Genomic DNA, 15553 nt, shown 5'->3' on the forward strand with positions numbered 1-15553 from the left:
AATATTTTAGATAAACATACTTTTGTATACATTTCTCTATTTTACTGCAAAGTGACATTTGATAGCGGTACTTGCAGATACAAAGTGCTCAGAGTTGTGCGTGACACCTAGCACCCTGGTAAATGTCAACATTATCATTAGTTGTTACAGTCGCCATTGTCACCATTGTGGGATTAGGACAGCACATTTAGTTTAAGAGTATTCTTATTATGGGATGCCTGGGTGGCTCAGTGGATTGAGTGTCTTGACTCTTGATTTCAGCTCAGGTCATGATCTAGCAGTTCATGAGTTCGTGCCCTGCATTGAGCTCTGTGCTGACAGCTCAGAGCCTGCTTGGGATTCTCTCTCTCCTCTCTCTGCCCCTCCTCGGCCTCTCTCTCTCTCTCTCTCTCTCTCTCTCTCTCTCTGTCTCAAATAAACTTTAAAAAAAAATATTCTTATTATCTATGACATAGGTATAGATGTTTATAAATGTTTATAAACTAACCTTGAGACTATAAAAACTATGAAGAGTACAATTGTCTATAATGTGACAACTATAAACTACAAAAACTGTTGAATGTATTTTCAAATTCTCATTGGTAACCTTCAAGTACAGGACAGAAACTTATTTTTTCCATCAGCGGCCACTGATTAGGTTTCAGGAAGGTCTCAAACACGTTAGGTTTGAACCATTTGAAATGTTGGTCAAAAACTGTTGAGTATTGATGATCTCATACAGAAAATCGTTTAATTTAGTGCTTTTTTTTGGTGGCAATTTGTGTTTTGTTTTTTTTTCCATAGGAAATAGGAGGAGTAAAGGTTTATAGAAATAGTAGAAGGGCATACTTTTATTTAGTATTTATAATAAATACACTCTTTTAAAAAATGAACATAGGGAAAGGGGGATGACACGTGAATTTGAGGGGGAAAGAAACACCCTATTTTACAAGATTCTTTAAAATTCATCTCTGGGGTGCCTGGGTGGCTCAGTCAGTTACGTGTCAACTCTTGATTTAAGCTTGGGTCATGATCTCACTGTGGGTTCAAGGCCCACATCAGGCTCTGCACTGATGGTGCAGAGCTAGTTTGGGATTCCCTCTCTCTCTCTCTCTCTCTCTCTCTTTCTCAAAAAAATAAACTAAAAAAAATTTTTTTCTTAAATTCATCTCTAGAATTGCGAAACTTGTTACACCTTTGGTAGTCTATAGATCTGGACTATTCCTTATGGTAGTGGCTAGCTACAGGTGGCTATTAAGCACTTGAAATGTGACTATTACAAATTGAGTAGTGCTATAAGTATACAATGCACACCAAATTCTGAAGGTTTGGTACAAGGAAATGTAAAATAATAGTATTTTGTATTAGTCAATAATTAGTATTGACTACAAGTTGAAGTGATAGTATGTTGAAAATACTGAGTTAAATATAAAACTAAGACTAAATTCATTTTTTCTCATTGCTCTTTTCATGTTAGTAGAACCTTTTCTACTGGATGGTGCTGTTACCTACCATAAGCTCAAATGTGATGATTTGATTTGCTGAGTAGTCCTTTTCAGTCCAGACATTGTTTCTTCCTTCTCAGATTGAGTTTGGAACTGGGTGGAGCCAGGGCACTGGGGCACTTTCTTTACTGCTTTCTTCACACCTTATATGTAGCCAACAGTCCACAAGAGACTGTCGCACGCATGTGAATAGCCATTCTATACGGTGTTCATTTCATTTCTTGTGTTGAGCTGAAATCACAAATGTTACAGATTTGCAAGATTTGAGTCTTCTATTCCCTTAGGCTGTCTGATCTGAAAGGCGTTCAGAACTTAAATGATAGTGATATTCTGTACATATATATAGTGTATAGCTTCCTATTTCTTTGTGACGGTTTCCAGCCCTGTCTTCTCTAGATGCACTACGTTAACTGGATTTTTGTGTCTATGTTTTTAAAGTGTCATAAAATTCATGGCAGGTATTTGTAAGGTTTTTGTAATGATTTCACATCACAAGTGATGTCATTCGGTTTCATGATTTGAGCTCATGCTTCGGCGACACCAGTTTCTTTCGATGTTTCTGAAGTTCTGGGGTGTTTGGGGGGTTTGTTTGTTTGTTTTAATATTCCTATGTCTTTCTTTGGCTTAGAATACAAAATTTGCTCAGAATATATCCCCAGCCTCCCAACTCTGTTACCATAGTGGTTTTTACAGATCTTCATTATAGCCTTTATACCACTGAAATTCTTGGTTCATATTTCTGTTTCCCTGACCACACTGAGTGCCTTTGATGCCTGGGGCTGAGTCTGTCACATGAGTTAGTTCTTATTAAATGTCTGTTGGGTACATGAAGTGCTGAAGAATTCTTAGAGGGATGGGTTTTTTGTAAGTTTATCACTCTCTGGGAGCGTAGTGCTGGCCTTCTGTAGCATTTGCTCTGATGTGGCATCCTCTTGGGTCCTTTTTGAACAGGTGTAAATCTGAACTTGAAAGAAGCCACCAAGCCGCACAGTCTGCAGATGCCTCTCTGCATCCGTGCACTACACCACAAAAAATTTTTGCAACTCCGCTAACTCCAAGTCAACATTACAGTGGTAAGGATTTTTTCCCTTCATAGCTCTTTTATTGGGATTTTAATTTGGGCAAAGAAATCAATTAATTCATCTTTGAATTCAACTTTAATTTGAGCATAAAAAAAAACTTTTTAATTTGGGCATTGCATGGGCAATATATCCATTTGTGTATCTGTTGAGCCATACTGAGCCACCAGGTAAGCCTTCAAACTTTTCATTTTATTATCCTGCAGTGTGTTTTAAAAGTAATTCAGGTTGAGAATATTCAAAGCACCTATGTCTCTATAATTTGATACTTGAGTAATTTGATCAGCGTCTGTTGTCCAAACCCAAATGTTCTGTTTACTTCGTGTACCAAGCAAGATATTCACTTCTAGACTATTGTGATGATTGTTCATCTGTGAATTCCTTTATGAAATCAGTGGCCGAAGTCAAACTGTTTCTCATTGTCTTTGTTTAGGCTCCAAATACGAAGATCTAAAAGAAAAATATAATAAAGAAGTTGAAGAACGAAAAAGATTAGAAGCAGAGGTTAAAGCCTTGCAGGCTAAGGTAAGTTAATTATGGGCCTCACGATAGAGTATGTGGTTGAAGAAACAGTACTTTGATATACAGAAATACGAGGTTAGAGAAAAATCTGGTGTACGTAGAGCTCGACACATTTTTCTTACACTGAGAAGATAAAGTGCTGGCTCATTACGTTAGTTGTAATCACTGTTCGGTTTTAAAAACAAGTAGCAGTGAAAAAATAGAGTGGGGAGATCAGTTTATCCCTAGACATCAGATGTTCATCAAATTCTATAGAAACTATAACCATATAATTATTTCCCTGTTAAGATCTAATGGTAAGGAGAGGGTAGGAGCAGAGTCATTCCAGACGCTCACTGTCTGGCTTTATCACCCGGAGGCCATTGCTTCATATTCATTCCTTATAGAATGTGGGGATTGCCACGGGGGACATGGGGTTTGAAGGTCATTATTTATGAAGTGTTTATTTCGAGGAGAATGTTATTAAGGTAATCTCCCCATTCCTGTTAAATAAGTTGCTGACCAGGGTATTAAATTCCATTTTGGTAAATAAACAGGTGGGCAAAGAGATTTAATGTCAACAAAAGAAACAAAATACAGGTATTAGAAACCCCTGCTTTTAGCTTAGGGACTGACCCCCAACATACCTGGTATCTGTAGAACTAACTTTACTGTCTCTGTTTGTGTGATGTTATTTGCTAAAAAAAGAAAAACAACAACAAAATTCCAGTTTTGCACCTCATGTTGCAAACTTATGTTTCTGCTAAACATAAGAACTCCATGAGATGGGACAATTCAGCAAAGAGTTTAAGGGTGAATTTATAAGTAGATACCTTAAATGTTCAGGGCCAAAAGGTACCTGTTAGAGCTTTAACAATTTTAATTATTTTCCTGCCTCTAAGCCTTTTTTGGAGGTCATTAGGATTCTGATATATAGCAAAGGTATTGCTTCTCAAGATGAATAAAAATTCAACAGTAATTTTCTGGTTTGTCTTAGAAATATCATGTGCTTTGTTATCCGGTCCAGTCCAGTCATTGGTACCCATTCTTCTGACATTGATGCCCAGAGTTTTTTTGATGGAAGAATTCGAGTCTCTACAAACAGGAAACCTCTCCCTGTGGCAAGAAAAGCTTTTGTTATAAAGAATTTAATGCAGCATCTATGGCCATGTCTTGATATTTGTCAGAACAGAGGCAGAGAGAAGAACAAAAGAAGTAGATAAGGGGAATTAAGAGTACATTTGTTTGAGGAACACTAAGGAATATATAGAACGTTGAATCCTTGTACACCCGAAACTAATAAAACACTGTATTCTTGAATTAAAAAAAATTCAAAGCAGTAGCAAATCCACAAATGTGTAATATATAATATAAAACACCTGATATGTCATTTTTTTGGAGTGGTATGGTAGAAAGTGAGATTCTTGAAAGAGTTCTTTAGATTAATATTTAATTTTGATTCTCTTTGTGCAAAGCTACAGGGGGAAGCGACCAAGGACAGGCATAGGAAAACCAAATTTCAGAATTCAAATGGTAGTGAATACTCACTTGTATTTAATGGAGTATATGAGGGATGCAAAGTAAATATAAAAGTGGAACCCATCTTAATAGATTGGAACTCAGATGGTAGTGGCTTAACCGTTTAATGCTAAAGTCTAACCATTAGAAAGTTCCCTCACTGGATATTGGCACTTAATGGTTCCCTTGACTTGATGAACATTCTTTGTTGGTACACAGGGGAAGTGTTAACTTCTTGGTATTTTGTCTTTATGGTCTATCTGAAAATGAATAGCATTGAATATTGAGAAGTCTAAAGGGCTCTAAAGAGTTTCTATCTTTACAGAAGGTGAGTCAGGCTATTCCTCAAAGTACAATGAACCACCGGGACATTGCACGGCATCAGACTTCATCATCCGTGTTCTCATGGCAACAAGAAAAGACCCCTAGTCGGCTTCCGTCGGGTGCACTGAAAACTCCAGTTAGGAGAGATTTCTCTGCATCTCCTTTTTTTGGGGAACAAGAGATGACTCCAAGTAGATCAACTTTGCAAACAGGGAAAAGAGATGCGAGTAACAGTTTCTGTGATAATTCTAGCAATTCTCATCTTTTGGATCAATTAAAAGCCCAGAATCAAGGTAACTTTTTCAGCTAAATTAAGTTGAAAGGAAATTTTCCTAAGATCATTTCAGAGGTGATTCCAGATGTTTCTAGTCCTAAGAAGTGCTCATGTATTTCGTTGGACATGTTGGAAGTAAGCACCTCAGTCTGGTGATGGGAAATACTATTTTGGGTTAAAAGATACCACAATTTTTGAATATACTTTTATTTGTACTAAAAAGCTGGTGCCTCGAAGCCTTCAAAAGTAGGCTGAGTGGCTTTGTCTTTCCAGAAGTAGGGTCAGTAGGTTGATTTCAGTTGACCCTCCCCAGGCTTCTCATCTGACTTTCTTTTGTGGCCCCTGGAACAAGCCTGTGGTCGGCCCGGCTTTGGGCAGAGGTGAGGCGTGTGCTCTGCACTGCCAGGTAGTCCATATGGGAGCAAACCTGTAACCTTGGCCATGGCTCCACGCTACAGCTGACAGCCAAGGGTACCAGGTGGTGTTTTGGAGTCTACTCTGCAGACTCTGATAATTTCCAGTGCTATGATATATTGAAAATCACCGTCAATGTTCACTGGTGAGAACTGTCCCACTGCCAGTGTCTTTGGAGCCAATATTGTGTGTATGTAGGGAAAAAAATGAAAAAAAAAATTATTGTTAATTTTGGCAGTATAGGAGGTTCATACTGTCTTGATCTTCACTGGAGGTAAAGCTACCAGAGAATATGGGAGTGTGATTTTTTTACTGCTTAGCACTCATTTGCATATGATATGAGCACAAAACAAATATTAGTTCGCCAGTATATAAAATCAAGTGGTAGTTTTAACGTAGGGTATTATATGGGATGCACTTTTTGCAGCCTCAGTTAGGTACTTTTCATGATTTTTAGAAAACCATTTTCTTTCCCAAGTTTCTCTGAAAACATCAGAAAATTTGTTTCCCCTGCTTCCTATGGGATATTAGAATACGAATGACAATAGAGACTAACCATTAAAATTAAATCCAATTAAAGTAGCTTCCATGTGTAACGTGAACCGATTGATATTTGTCCCACCAAAGGTTTCAGAGCAGAGTAATAACATAAATGACACTGTCTGAATTTAGATGTAAATTTTTGGTGAAAAATATATATTAATTAAAGTGTGGACTTTGTTTGTGGTTTAAGAGCTAAGGAGCAAGATTAGTGATTTGGAACTACGTCTGCAAGGACAAGAAAAAGAAACGAAAGGCCACGCAAGTAAATGTCAAGAACTCCAACTCCAAATGGAGAAAGCAAAAGTGGAATTAATGGAAAAAGAGAAAGTTTTGAATAAAAATAGGGATGAACTAGTGAGAATGACAGCACAGTACGACCAGGCATCAACCAAGGTACTGGACTTTTCATGAGTTCTTGAAAACCTACACTTGTCATATAATTCTTTGGAAATTTTTTTCATACACTTAAATTTCTGAAATAAATGTTAGTAACTAGCGTCATTAATACATACTAGGCAGTATTGGTGCAATTGAACTAGTAAGTTCTTTTTAGAGCTGGGTAATTGTGGGGTCCAATCTAGATGCACAATTTCCCAGCAAAGTGGCTTGGGCTAGTTGCTGACTTCTTTTCCATCTCAGAGGGTGCAGGAGAATAAAGGTTATGTATATACAGCACCTGACACATACAAGAGGCAACTAAGTAATGGAGCTTTAAAGAGGTTTAGGAGGTACGATAGAATTTAATTGATCTGGGGCGCCCACCTGGGTGGCTCAGTCAGTTAGCATCCAACTCTTGGTTTCAACTCAGGTCATGATCTTCTAGTTCGTGAGTTCAAGTACCACATTGGGCTCTGTGCTGACAGTGTGGAGCCTGCTTAGGATTCTCTCTCTCCCTCTCTCTCTGCCCCTTCTCTGCTTGCTCTCTTACTCTTTCTCTCAAAATAAATAAACTTTTTTAAAAAATTAAAAAAAAAAGAATTTAATTGATAAAATTTTTTTTTAATGTTTGTTTATTTTGAGAGAGAGAGAGAGAGAGAGAGAGAGAAAACGTGAGTAGGGGAGGGGCAGAGAAAGAGAGGGAGAGAGAGAATCCCAAGTAGGCTCTGCACCATCACCGTGCGGAGTCCAACCTTGAGATCATGACCTGAGCCGAAATCAAGAGCCAGATGCTTAACCGACTGAGCCACCTCGGTGCCCCTAATTGATCTACTTTTGGATCCAACATACATACTCCTGCAATTGAATCTCAAGGTTCCACTTAAGGCCAACTTTCTTAGCGTGTTTGAGGGTGTTTTGTTGTTGTGGTTGTTGCTTTGTCCCCAATCTATCAATAGTGTTTTTTTTATTTATTTATTTATTTATTTATTTATTTATTTATTTATTTTTTAAATTCGTTCATTCACGGATTCATTTGATTTGTTGTTGACTGCTTGTTGTACGTCAGACACTGTTCTGGACCTGGGGATGAAGCATTGAGAAAATAGACAGAAAGCACTGCGTTTGGGAAGCTTCATCCTAATGCTGGATGTAACATAAATATAGAGTCACATAGATAATATGGTGAATGGTGACAAGTGTAGAGAAAAATGAATTCTCTTCTAGGACCAACTGATTATTTGGCGCTTCCTGAATCCAGTCTTTATCTGGGTCCAGCGTTTTGCTCACATTTGCCTTTCTGCCTGGCACACTCTCCTCTTGGAATACTCTTGACATGTTCCTCAGCCCGTATGCAACTTCCTTCATCTTTTAATGCAGTGAGATCTTTTCTCCTGGCATCCCCTTTAACACCCTTTTATTGTCATTACCTGTGTCCTAGCCCTTTGGGTTCCCACACTTGGCTAATTGTCAGAATGACAGAGAAACTTGCAGAATTAATTAATCCTGTTAGACCCATGTCTGATGTGGGCCCAAAGAATTTACTTTTAATAAACTCTCTAGATATTTCTAAGGCAGTAGGTAAGAACCTCTGTTGTAGGTAGACTTACATCTTCTGTTGGTCTCCTGAAGGCAGGTTCATTCGCCTTTTCTTTTTCTTTTCTTTTCTTTTCTTTTCTCTTTCTTTTCTTTTATTTCTTTCTTTCAAAATTATTTAAAGGTAATTATAGATTCACATGTACTCGTATAGAATAATAGCTTGTTAATAAGGCGAGTTACATTGATCACTTTTCAAATATTTGAACGAACCTTGTATCCTTGGAATAAACCCTACATAGCCATGGTGTATAATTCTTTTTATACATTTCTGGATTTTACTTGCTAATAATTTGTGAGAATTTTAGTATTTATATTCATGAGGGATATTGGTCAGCTGTTTTCTATTTTTGTTCTGTCTTTCTCTGGTATTTGTATCAGAGATCATACTAGCTTCATAAAATGAACTGGGAAGTGTTCCCTCCTATTTTTTGGAAGAGATTATGTAGAATCGGTGTTATTTCTCTCTCTTAAGATATCCATGACTTGCAAAAAAAAGAAAGAATTGGTGTTATTTCTTTCTTTATATGTTTGGTAGAATTCTCCATGAAACCATCTGGGCCTGGAGATTTTTGGGGAGGAGTTTTAAAATTACAAATTTAATTTTAAAAATAGTTATATAGCTATTAAAATTATTTATTTCATATTTGATGAGTTGGGGTAGTTTGTGTTTTTAGAGGAAATGGTCCATTTTATCCAAATTTTTAAACTTATAAATGTAGTTATTTGTAATATTTTCTTATCCTTTTGATGTTGGTAGGTCAGGTAATATTCTCTGATTCTTTTTTTGTTCTTAATTTTTTTTATCATTATTATGTTTATTTATTTTGAGAGAGAGAGACACACACACAGAATGCAAGTGGGGGGTGGGGACAGAGAGGGAGACAGAATCTGAAGTAGGCTCCAGGCTCTGAGCCATCAGCGCAGAGCCTGCTACGGGGCTCAAACACACGAGTGTGAGATCGCAACCTGAGCAAAGTCGGACGCTCAACCAACTGAGCCACCCAGGCACCCCTGATGTTCTCTGTTTCTGATAGTGATGTCTTCTCTTGTTTTCTCTTTGTCAGTTTTGCTAGAGATATGTCAATTCTGTCAGTAACAACAATAAAATTTGTCAATTTGTTGATCTTTTATTGATCTTTCCAAAGAATCAGCTCTTTGGTTCATTTATTTTCTCTATTATTTTTCTTTTTTCAACTGTATTCATTTTTACTCTGGTATTTCCCTCTGCTTGCTTTAGGTTTATTTTGCTTTTATTTTTCTAGGTTGTTGAAATAATGAGCTTAGATTATTGATTTGAGGCTTTTCTTTTCCAGTGCAGGCATTTAATGCTATAAATTTCCCTCCATACTACCTCAACTGTGTCCTACAAATTTTGAGGTATTGTATTTTAATTTGTATTTAATTACAACGTATTTTTATTTTGTATTTTTAAAAGTTTTTTAAAGGTGTTTTTATGTTTATTTTTTGAGGGGGGAGGGGCAGAGAGAGAGGGAGACACAGAATCCGAAGAAGGCTCCAGCTCCGAGCTGTCAGCACAGAGCCCAATGTGGAGCTCAAACCCATGAACCGTGAGATCCTGACCTGAGCTGAAGTCAGACGCTTAACTGACTGAGCCACCCAGGCGCCCCACAATTCAGCGTATTTTTAAAACATTTTCCTTGACACTTCCTCTTTGCTTCATGGATTACTTAGAAATACCTTGTTCAGTTTCCAAGTGGTTAGAGATTTTTTTTCTTTTTGTTATTGATTTCTAATTTGATTCCATTGTGTTCAGAGAAGATACTCTATGATTTCAGTTCTAAGTTTGTTGAGGCTTGTTTTATGGCCTAAGACAGTGGTCTATTTTGGTGTATGTTTCATGCAGTTGGGGGAAAAATATATATATTCTGTTGTTGGGTGGAGTGTTCTAAAATTATCCTTAGCCCCAAATCATCTGTTGGTTGATGGTGTTGTTGAATTCTTCCATATTTTTGTTGGTTTCCTGTCTATCAATTGTTGAAAGAAGGATGGTGAAAGTCTTCCGTAATTGTTGATTTATCTATTTCTCCTGTCAGTTCTATCAGTTTTTGCTTCACATATCTTATAGCTCTGTTGTTTGGCGCATGCACATTTAGGATTGCTATGTCTTTGTGGACTGACCCTTACCAGTATAGAATAGCCCTCATTGTCTCTGGTAATTTTCTTTATTCTGAAGTCTACTCTTTCTGATATTAACGTAGCACTCTACCTTTCCTTTAATGTTTGCATGATGTATTTCTTTTTACTTTCAGCCTATCTTTTTATTATTATATTTGAGGTGAGTTTTGCAAAGACAGCGTATAGTTGGGTATATTTGTTTAAATCCACTCTTCCCACATCTGTGTTTTAATTAGCATATTTAAACCATTTACATTTAATATAACCATTGATGTATCATGGCTTAAAACTGATATCTTATTTTTTGTTTTCTATTCCTTTTTCATTTTGTTGTTTCCTTTTTGCCTGTCTTCCTGTGGGTTACTTGAACATATTGTATAATTTCTAATACTTTTGGATGTATTTCTTTGTAGAGCTATAGTGACTGTTCCAGATATTACATTATATATACACACAATTTATCAGCCTATTGGTGTTGTCATTTAAGCAGCTCTAATGGATTACAGAAAATTTACTGCTTTTTATCCTTTTACCTTTGCGCATTTATAACACAATTTTCCTAAGTGTTTACCTACTATAGAACCACATCAGACAGTGCTATATTTTTTGCTTTAACTGTCAAACATAACTTAGAAAACTGGAGAAGAGAAAGAAAGCCTATTATTTATACCAATGTTGTTGCTTACCTTGTTTTTCCTTCTTACCCAATTCCTTTCAAGTTTCCTTCTTTCATCATTTCCTTTTTGTTTAGAGAACTTCTTTTAACCGTGCATTTAGGCCACACATTCTAGTTTTTCTTTTTGTTACTGCATCCTGGAAGTTATTTCTTCAGGATATACGGATTCTGGGTTGACAGTTCTTTTCTTTCAGCACCATCATGTTTTTCCCTTGGGTCCTAAAGTCCCTAGTTGCACAATCTTCTCTCCTCTTAGAGCTTTCTTTCATTTGTCCAGGGTTTTGAATTGTTCTCAACGGGAGGAATAGGGAAATGTATCTCTATTCTTACTGGAAGTGGTAGTCCAGGTTCATTTTTAGACATTCTCCTAGTGCAGTGCTTTGCAGAGATACTGTTGATAAATATTGATTCAGTGCGTGAGGATGCGGTGGAGGGTCAATGGGATCATGACCTACCTTGACCCATATATTTATTCACTTTGTGCAATCTGAGTTTATAGTCTTTGTCTCAAAGACTTGGATTTGAGCCCTGACTCTGCCACATCCCAGTTGTTTTGCTTTTGAGTTCTGAGCCTCCGCTGTCTAATCAATAAAATGGTGTTAATAATACCTGTGTCATAGGATTGTTGTAAAGAATGAGATAATTTTTAGGGGAGCCTGGGTGGTTCAGTCAGTTAAGCCTCCGACTTAGGCTCAGATCATGATCTCCCAGTTCGTGGGTTCAGGCCCTGTGTCGGGCTCTGTGCTGACAGCTTGGAGCCTGGAGCCTACTTCAGATTCTGTGTCTCCCTCTCTCTCTGCCCCTCTCCTGCTCGTGCTCACTCTCTCTCTCTCTCTTCCTCTCTCTCTCTCAAAAATAAATAAACATAAAAAAATTTTAAAAAAATGAATGAGATAATTTTTATAAAGGCTTAGCCTAGTGCATGCCACATGGTGAGTTTATAATAACATATTATTATTACATGGAGTTCCTTGTCAGTTAAGCTTCTTTTCAGTTGCCTGTCTGCCAACTCAGGCTTTCCTATATATCAGAATTATACCTACTCTATTATACTTTGTCTTACTGGTTTTGGTATGACAGGATCACTGAATCTTTGTTCTATCTAACATATTTGGCAGGGTTTCTTCTTACCAGATCATGAATTAAAACTTTTGACTAGGACAGTGCTCAGAACTTATCTCTGGCTTTCTATTAGAAAATTTCCTCCAGGCTCTTAAGACCCATTCATTCAATGCTTTCTGGCTTCCTTTTTTCCCAGTGAGCTACAAATCCACCTAGCTGAAAATTCAGTGTACCTTTCTCCCTCTTGCCTATTAGCATTGTATAACCTAGTCAAATGTGTTGCTAGTCAAATTATGCTTGGTTTTTGCTCTTCCCTGGTCTACCATTAGAACTACCCAGTAAGTAAAATGGAGCTAATTCAATCAAAATCAATACCATGTTCTTTGAACCTATGCTGTGTCTAGTACACTTCTTTTCCAAGTATTTGCAATCTGTGTGGGATACAAAGTTTGAGCTCAAGTAGAAATATTGAGGCTGGCAACAAACCTGGAGTTCAGCACTCACATTTCACAGATGAAAGCTGAGGCCCCGGGGTCTTAAATGAGTGCCCGGGGTCACACACTGCATATTTTCAAGGATTTCAACCTTGGGCACGATTTTTGAATATTACGGAACATTCGTGACACCTAGTGGTCAGCTACTATTACGTGGATTATGCGTCATCAATATCGGAATGTCATTAGAAAATTTTAAATAAGATCTAAGTATCTTCTAAACGCTCTTTTTTAACCTACTCCTGTAGTAAGAGTTGTTGATTCTGAGAGGGTAGTGGGATGTGTTGCAGTTTGAAGGAGGGCCAGCAGAGGGCACCAAGGGTTCATTCATCTCTGTCTTGCATGGGTTTTTTTCCCTAGCCACTGTCAACCACCAACATTGGGACCATCGTTTGGGCAATGATTTTTATCGGAGTTGTTTCCTGCTGCATCCCCAGTGCCTAGCAGGGTGCTTGACATATAGTAGGCTCTCAATAAATATTTGTTGGATTCATATTTATTATCATCATCATCATCATCATCATTTTTTTTTTTTTAAGTTTATTTGTTTTGAGAGAGACAGAGATAGTTTGAGCCAGGGAAGGGCAGAAAGAGAGAGAATGCCAAGCAGGCTTCGCGCTGCCAGCTGTGTGGCCCAATGCAGGGCTCAAACCCATGAACTGTGAGATCATGACCTTAGCTGAAATTAAGGCTCAGATGCTTTACTGACTAAGCCACCCAGGCACCCCCATATTTATTATTTTTATAAATACTTTCTATAATCTTCCTTGGGGATTTAAAGATGCAAGAACAGTAAAGATAGTGACAAAGGTGTCTTAATGTCTAAGGCAGTGGATTAATTTGTACCACTGGCTCAGTATTTTTCTTTTGAATTTGGTATATTTAAAGTTCTGATAGTTGCGGGGCGCCTGGGTGGCTCAGCCGGTTAAGCACTGACTTCGGCTCAGGTCATGATCTCACAGGTTCGTGAGTTCAAGCCCCACATCCGGGCTCTGTGCTGACAGCTCAGAGCCTGGAGCCTGCTTCAGATTCTGGGTCACCCTCTCTCTCTGCCCCTCCCCTATGTGCTCTCTCTCTCAAAAATAAACATTAAAAAAAAAAATTTTAAGTTCTGATAGTTGCAAAATCATTTAGTCATTAATGACCAGCTTTGGTCCTTTCATCTTTGGTTAGTTAATAATTGGTGTCTGACTGGTCTTCTGGCAAAGTATTATGTCATGCTTTCTTTTCCTCCAATTTCTCTGTTAAATTTCTAATATTTCTAATAGTTCTTTTTTTTTTTTTTTTTTTTTTTTTAATTTCTGAGAGAGGAGGGGAGGGTGACAGTGAGAGGGAGACACAGAATCCAAAGCAGGCTCCAGGCTCTGAGCTGTCAGCACAGAGTCTGATGTGGGGCTTGAACCCACGATTCGGGAGATCGTGACCTGAGCCGAAGTCGGACGCTTAAGTGACTGAGTCACCCAGGCGCCCCATATATTTCCAATAGTTCTGGATGAGACTCTAATGAGTCTCAGAAAAATACTTTAGAAGAGATATTTGCCAAATACTGGCACATTTCTTTTAGACCAGGGAGTTCTCCCCCACCCATATGAAGTGTTCTTATTCTTCCCTGGAAATTTGGAGTTGTTTTGTAGGGCATTTTAGGGATTTGAACACCATGGGGAAGATTCAGAGGAACAAAACTTGATGATTTAAGACCATTTTATTCCAGTTTAATTTTAGAAGGGCATCCTAAGTTTTGATTTAGCCATCCTAAATTGGCTATGTACAAAGGCAAAAAGACTGTTCTTTGTGTTATTTATGGCAGCTTGGTTAAAAACAGTTGTGATATTCTCTGGAGTGCTGTGAACCTTCAGAATTTAAAATGGCACAGTGAGAGCATTGTGGAAAGAAGTATTTTAATATTTAAAGTTTCCCGCAAAATCTTATTATGCTTGAAACAGACTGTCATATGAAGGTGATGGGTACCCTCTGATTATTTTACAGCTTCTAAAAGACACAGGTCAACATCATTGCATTTGAACCTCTCATTTCCATGCAACAATGTTAGATGAATCTTTATTCAGACACACATATTTCTTCTTTCATAGTTCAAATTATGGAGTATTTATTTAAATGGTCTAATACTTTACATCCACTCTAATATTTCCCAAATACAAGCATTATGTGTGCTAACATAAATATAGTGGTTTTCGTAATTGCTGATCATTTCATTATTTTTTAAATTATTTTTTTAACGTTTATTCATTTTTGAGAGACAAAGAAAGACAGAGTGTAAGTGGGGGTGGGGCAGAGAGAGAGGGAGACACGGAATCTGAAGCAGGCTCCAGGCTCCGAGCTGTCAGCACAGAGCCTGACATGGGACTTGAACCTGTGAACCACGAGATCGTGACCTGAGCAGCAGTCGGACGCTTTACGAACCGAGCCACCCAGGCACCCCTTTGCTGATCATTTTAATCCCAACTTTTTATGACACAAAATCTCAAAACACAAAGATGAACTTGAACCAGATCTCAGGACTCACTTTTCTAAAATTCCAAATATTTGCTTCTTGCCTCGGATCCTTGTGTAGTGACCATTTTTATTTGTTGTTAGTGTGCTGCGTTGGAACAAAAACTGAGGAGATTGTCTGAAGATTTGAGCTGTCAGCGACAAAATGCAGACAGTGCCAGGTGTTCTCTGGAACAGAAAATCAAGGAGAAAGAAAAGGAGTTTCAAGAGGTAAGTAAGGTAAATGGATTCACGGGGAGTTTGCCCGAAAGGCTCTTGTTGGGCATTTCACAGTTTCATCATCTGAAAAGAGGAGCTGTTTGTCGTCACTTGGGGTGTTCCGTGAGAGAGGAATGGCTTTGTGAGGAAAAGATTCCCCTGTTTTCTTTCACACTTCCATCTTTCGGTTTTCGATGGGAGAAGGGACTCGCTAACCAGCATGTTCCTTTTCATCCGTGTCCTCTGATTTGTTTGCGATTTAATACCAAGTAGGAAAGGATCATCTCTCGTCTTTCAAACACCCTCAGTTGTGAAGGGAGTTGTATCCTATTCTCCACCTGTTTCTAAAGCCCGTGGGTTGGCAA

The 15553-nt window shown here is 38.0% G+C and overlaps 1 protein-coding gene across 2 annotated transcripts in view; it reads left to right on the forward strand.

Annotated features, from left to right (window-relative positions):
• Positions 1-15553, forward strand: part of CENPF (centromere protein F) — a 66033-nt gene that overhangs the window by 6185 nt on the left and 44295 nt on the right. For both annotated transcript variants that reach the window (XM_047076845.1, XM_047076844.1), the window contains exons 4-8: positions 2436-2557; positions 2997-3088; positions 4908-5199; positions 6328-6530; positions 15075-15200. In XM_047076845.1, the coding sequence (XP_046932801.1) occupies positions 2436-2557; positions 2997-3088; positions 4908-5199; positions 6328-6530; positions 15075-15200 (835 nt within the window). The remainder of the gene's footprint in view (positions 1-2435; positions 2558-2996; positions 3089-4907; positions 5200-6327; positions 6531-15074; positions 15201-15553) is intronic.

Source organism: Lynx rufus, unplaced genomic scaffold (genome assembly GCF_022079265.1).
Source record: "Lynx rufus isolate CCGP_SWC_20201006 ecotype Redwood Valley unplaced genomic scaffold, mLynRuf1.p SCAF_15, whole genome shotgun sequence".
NCBI lineage: Eukaryota > Metazoa > Chordata > Mammalia > Carnivora > Felidae > Lynx > Lynx rufus.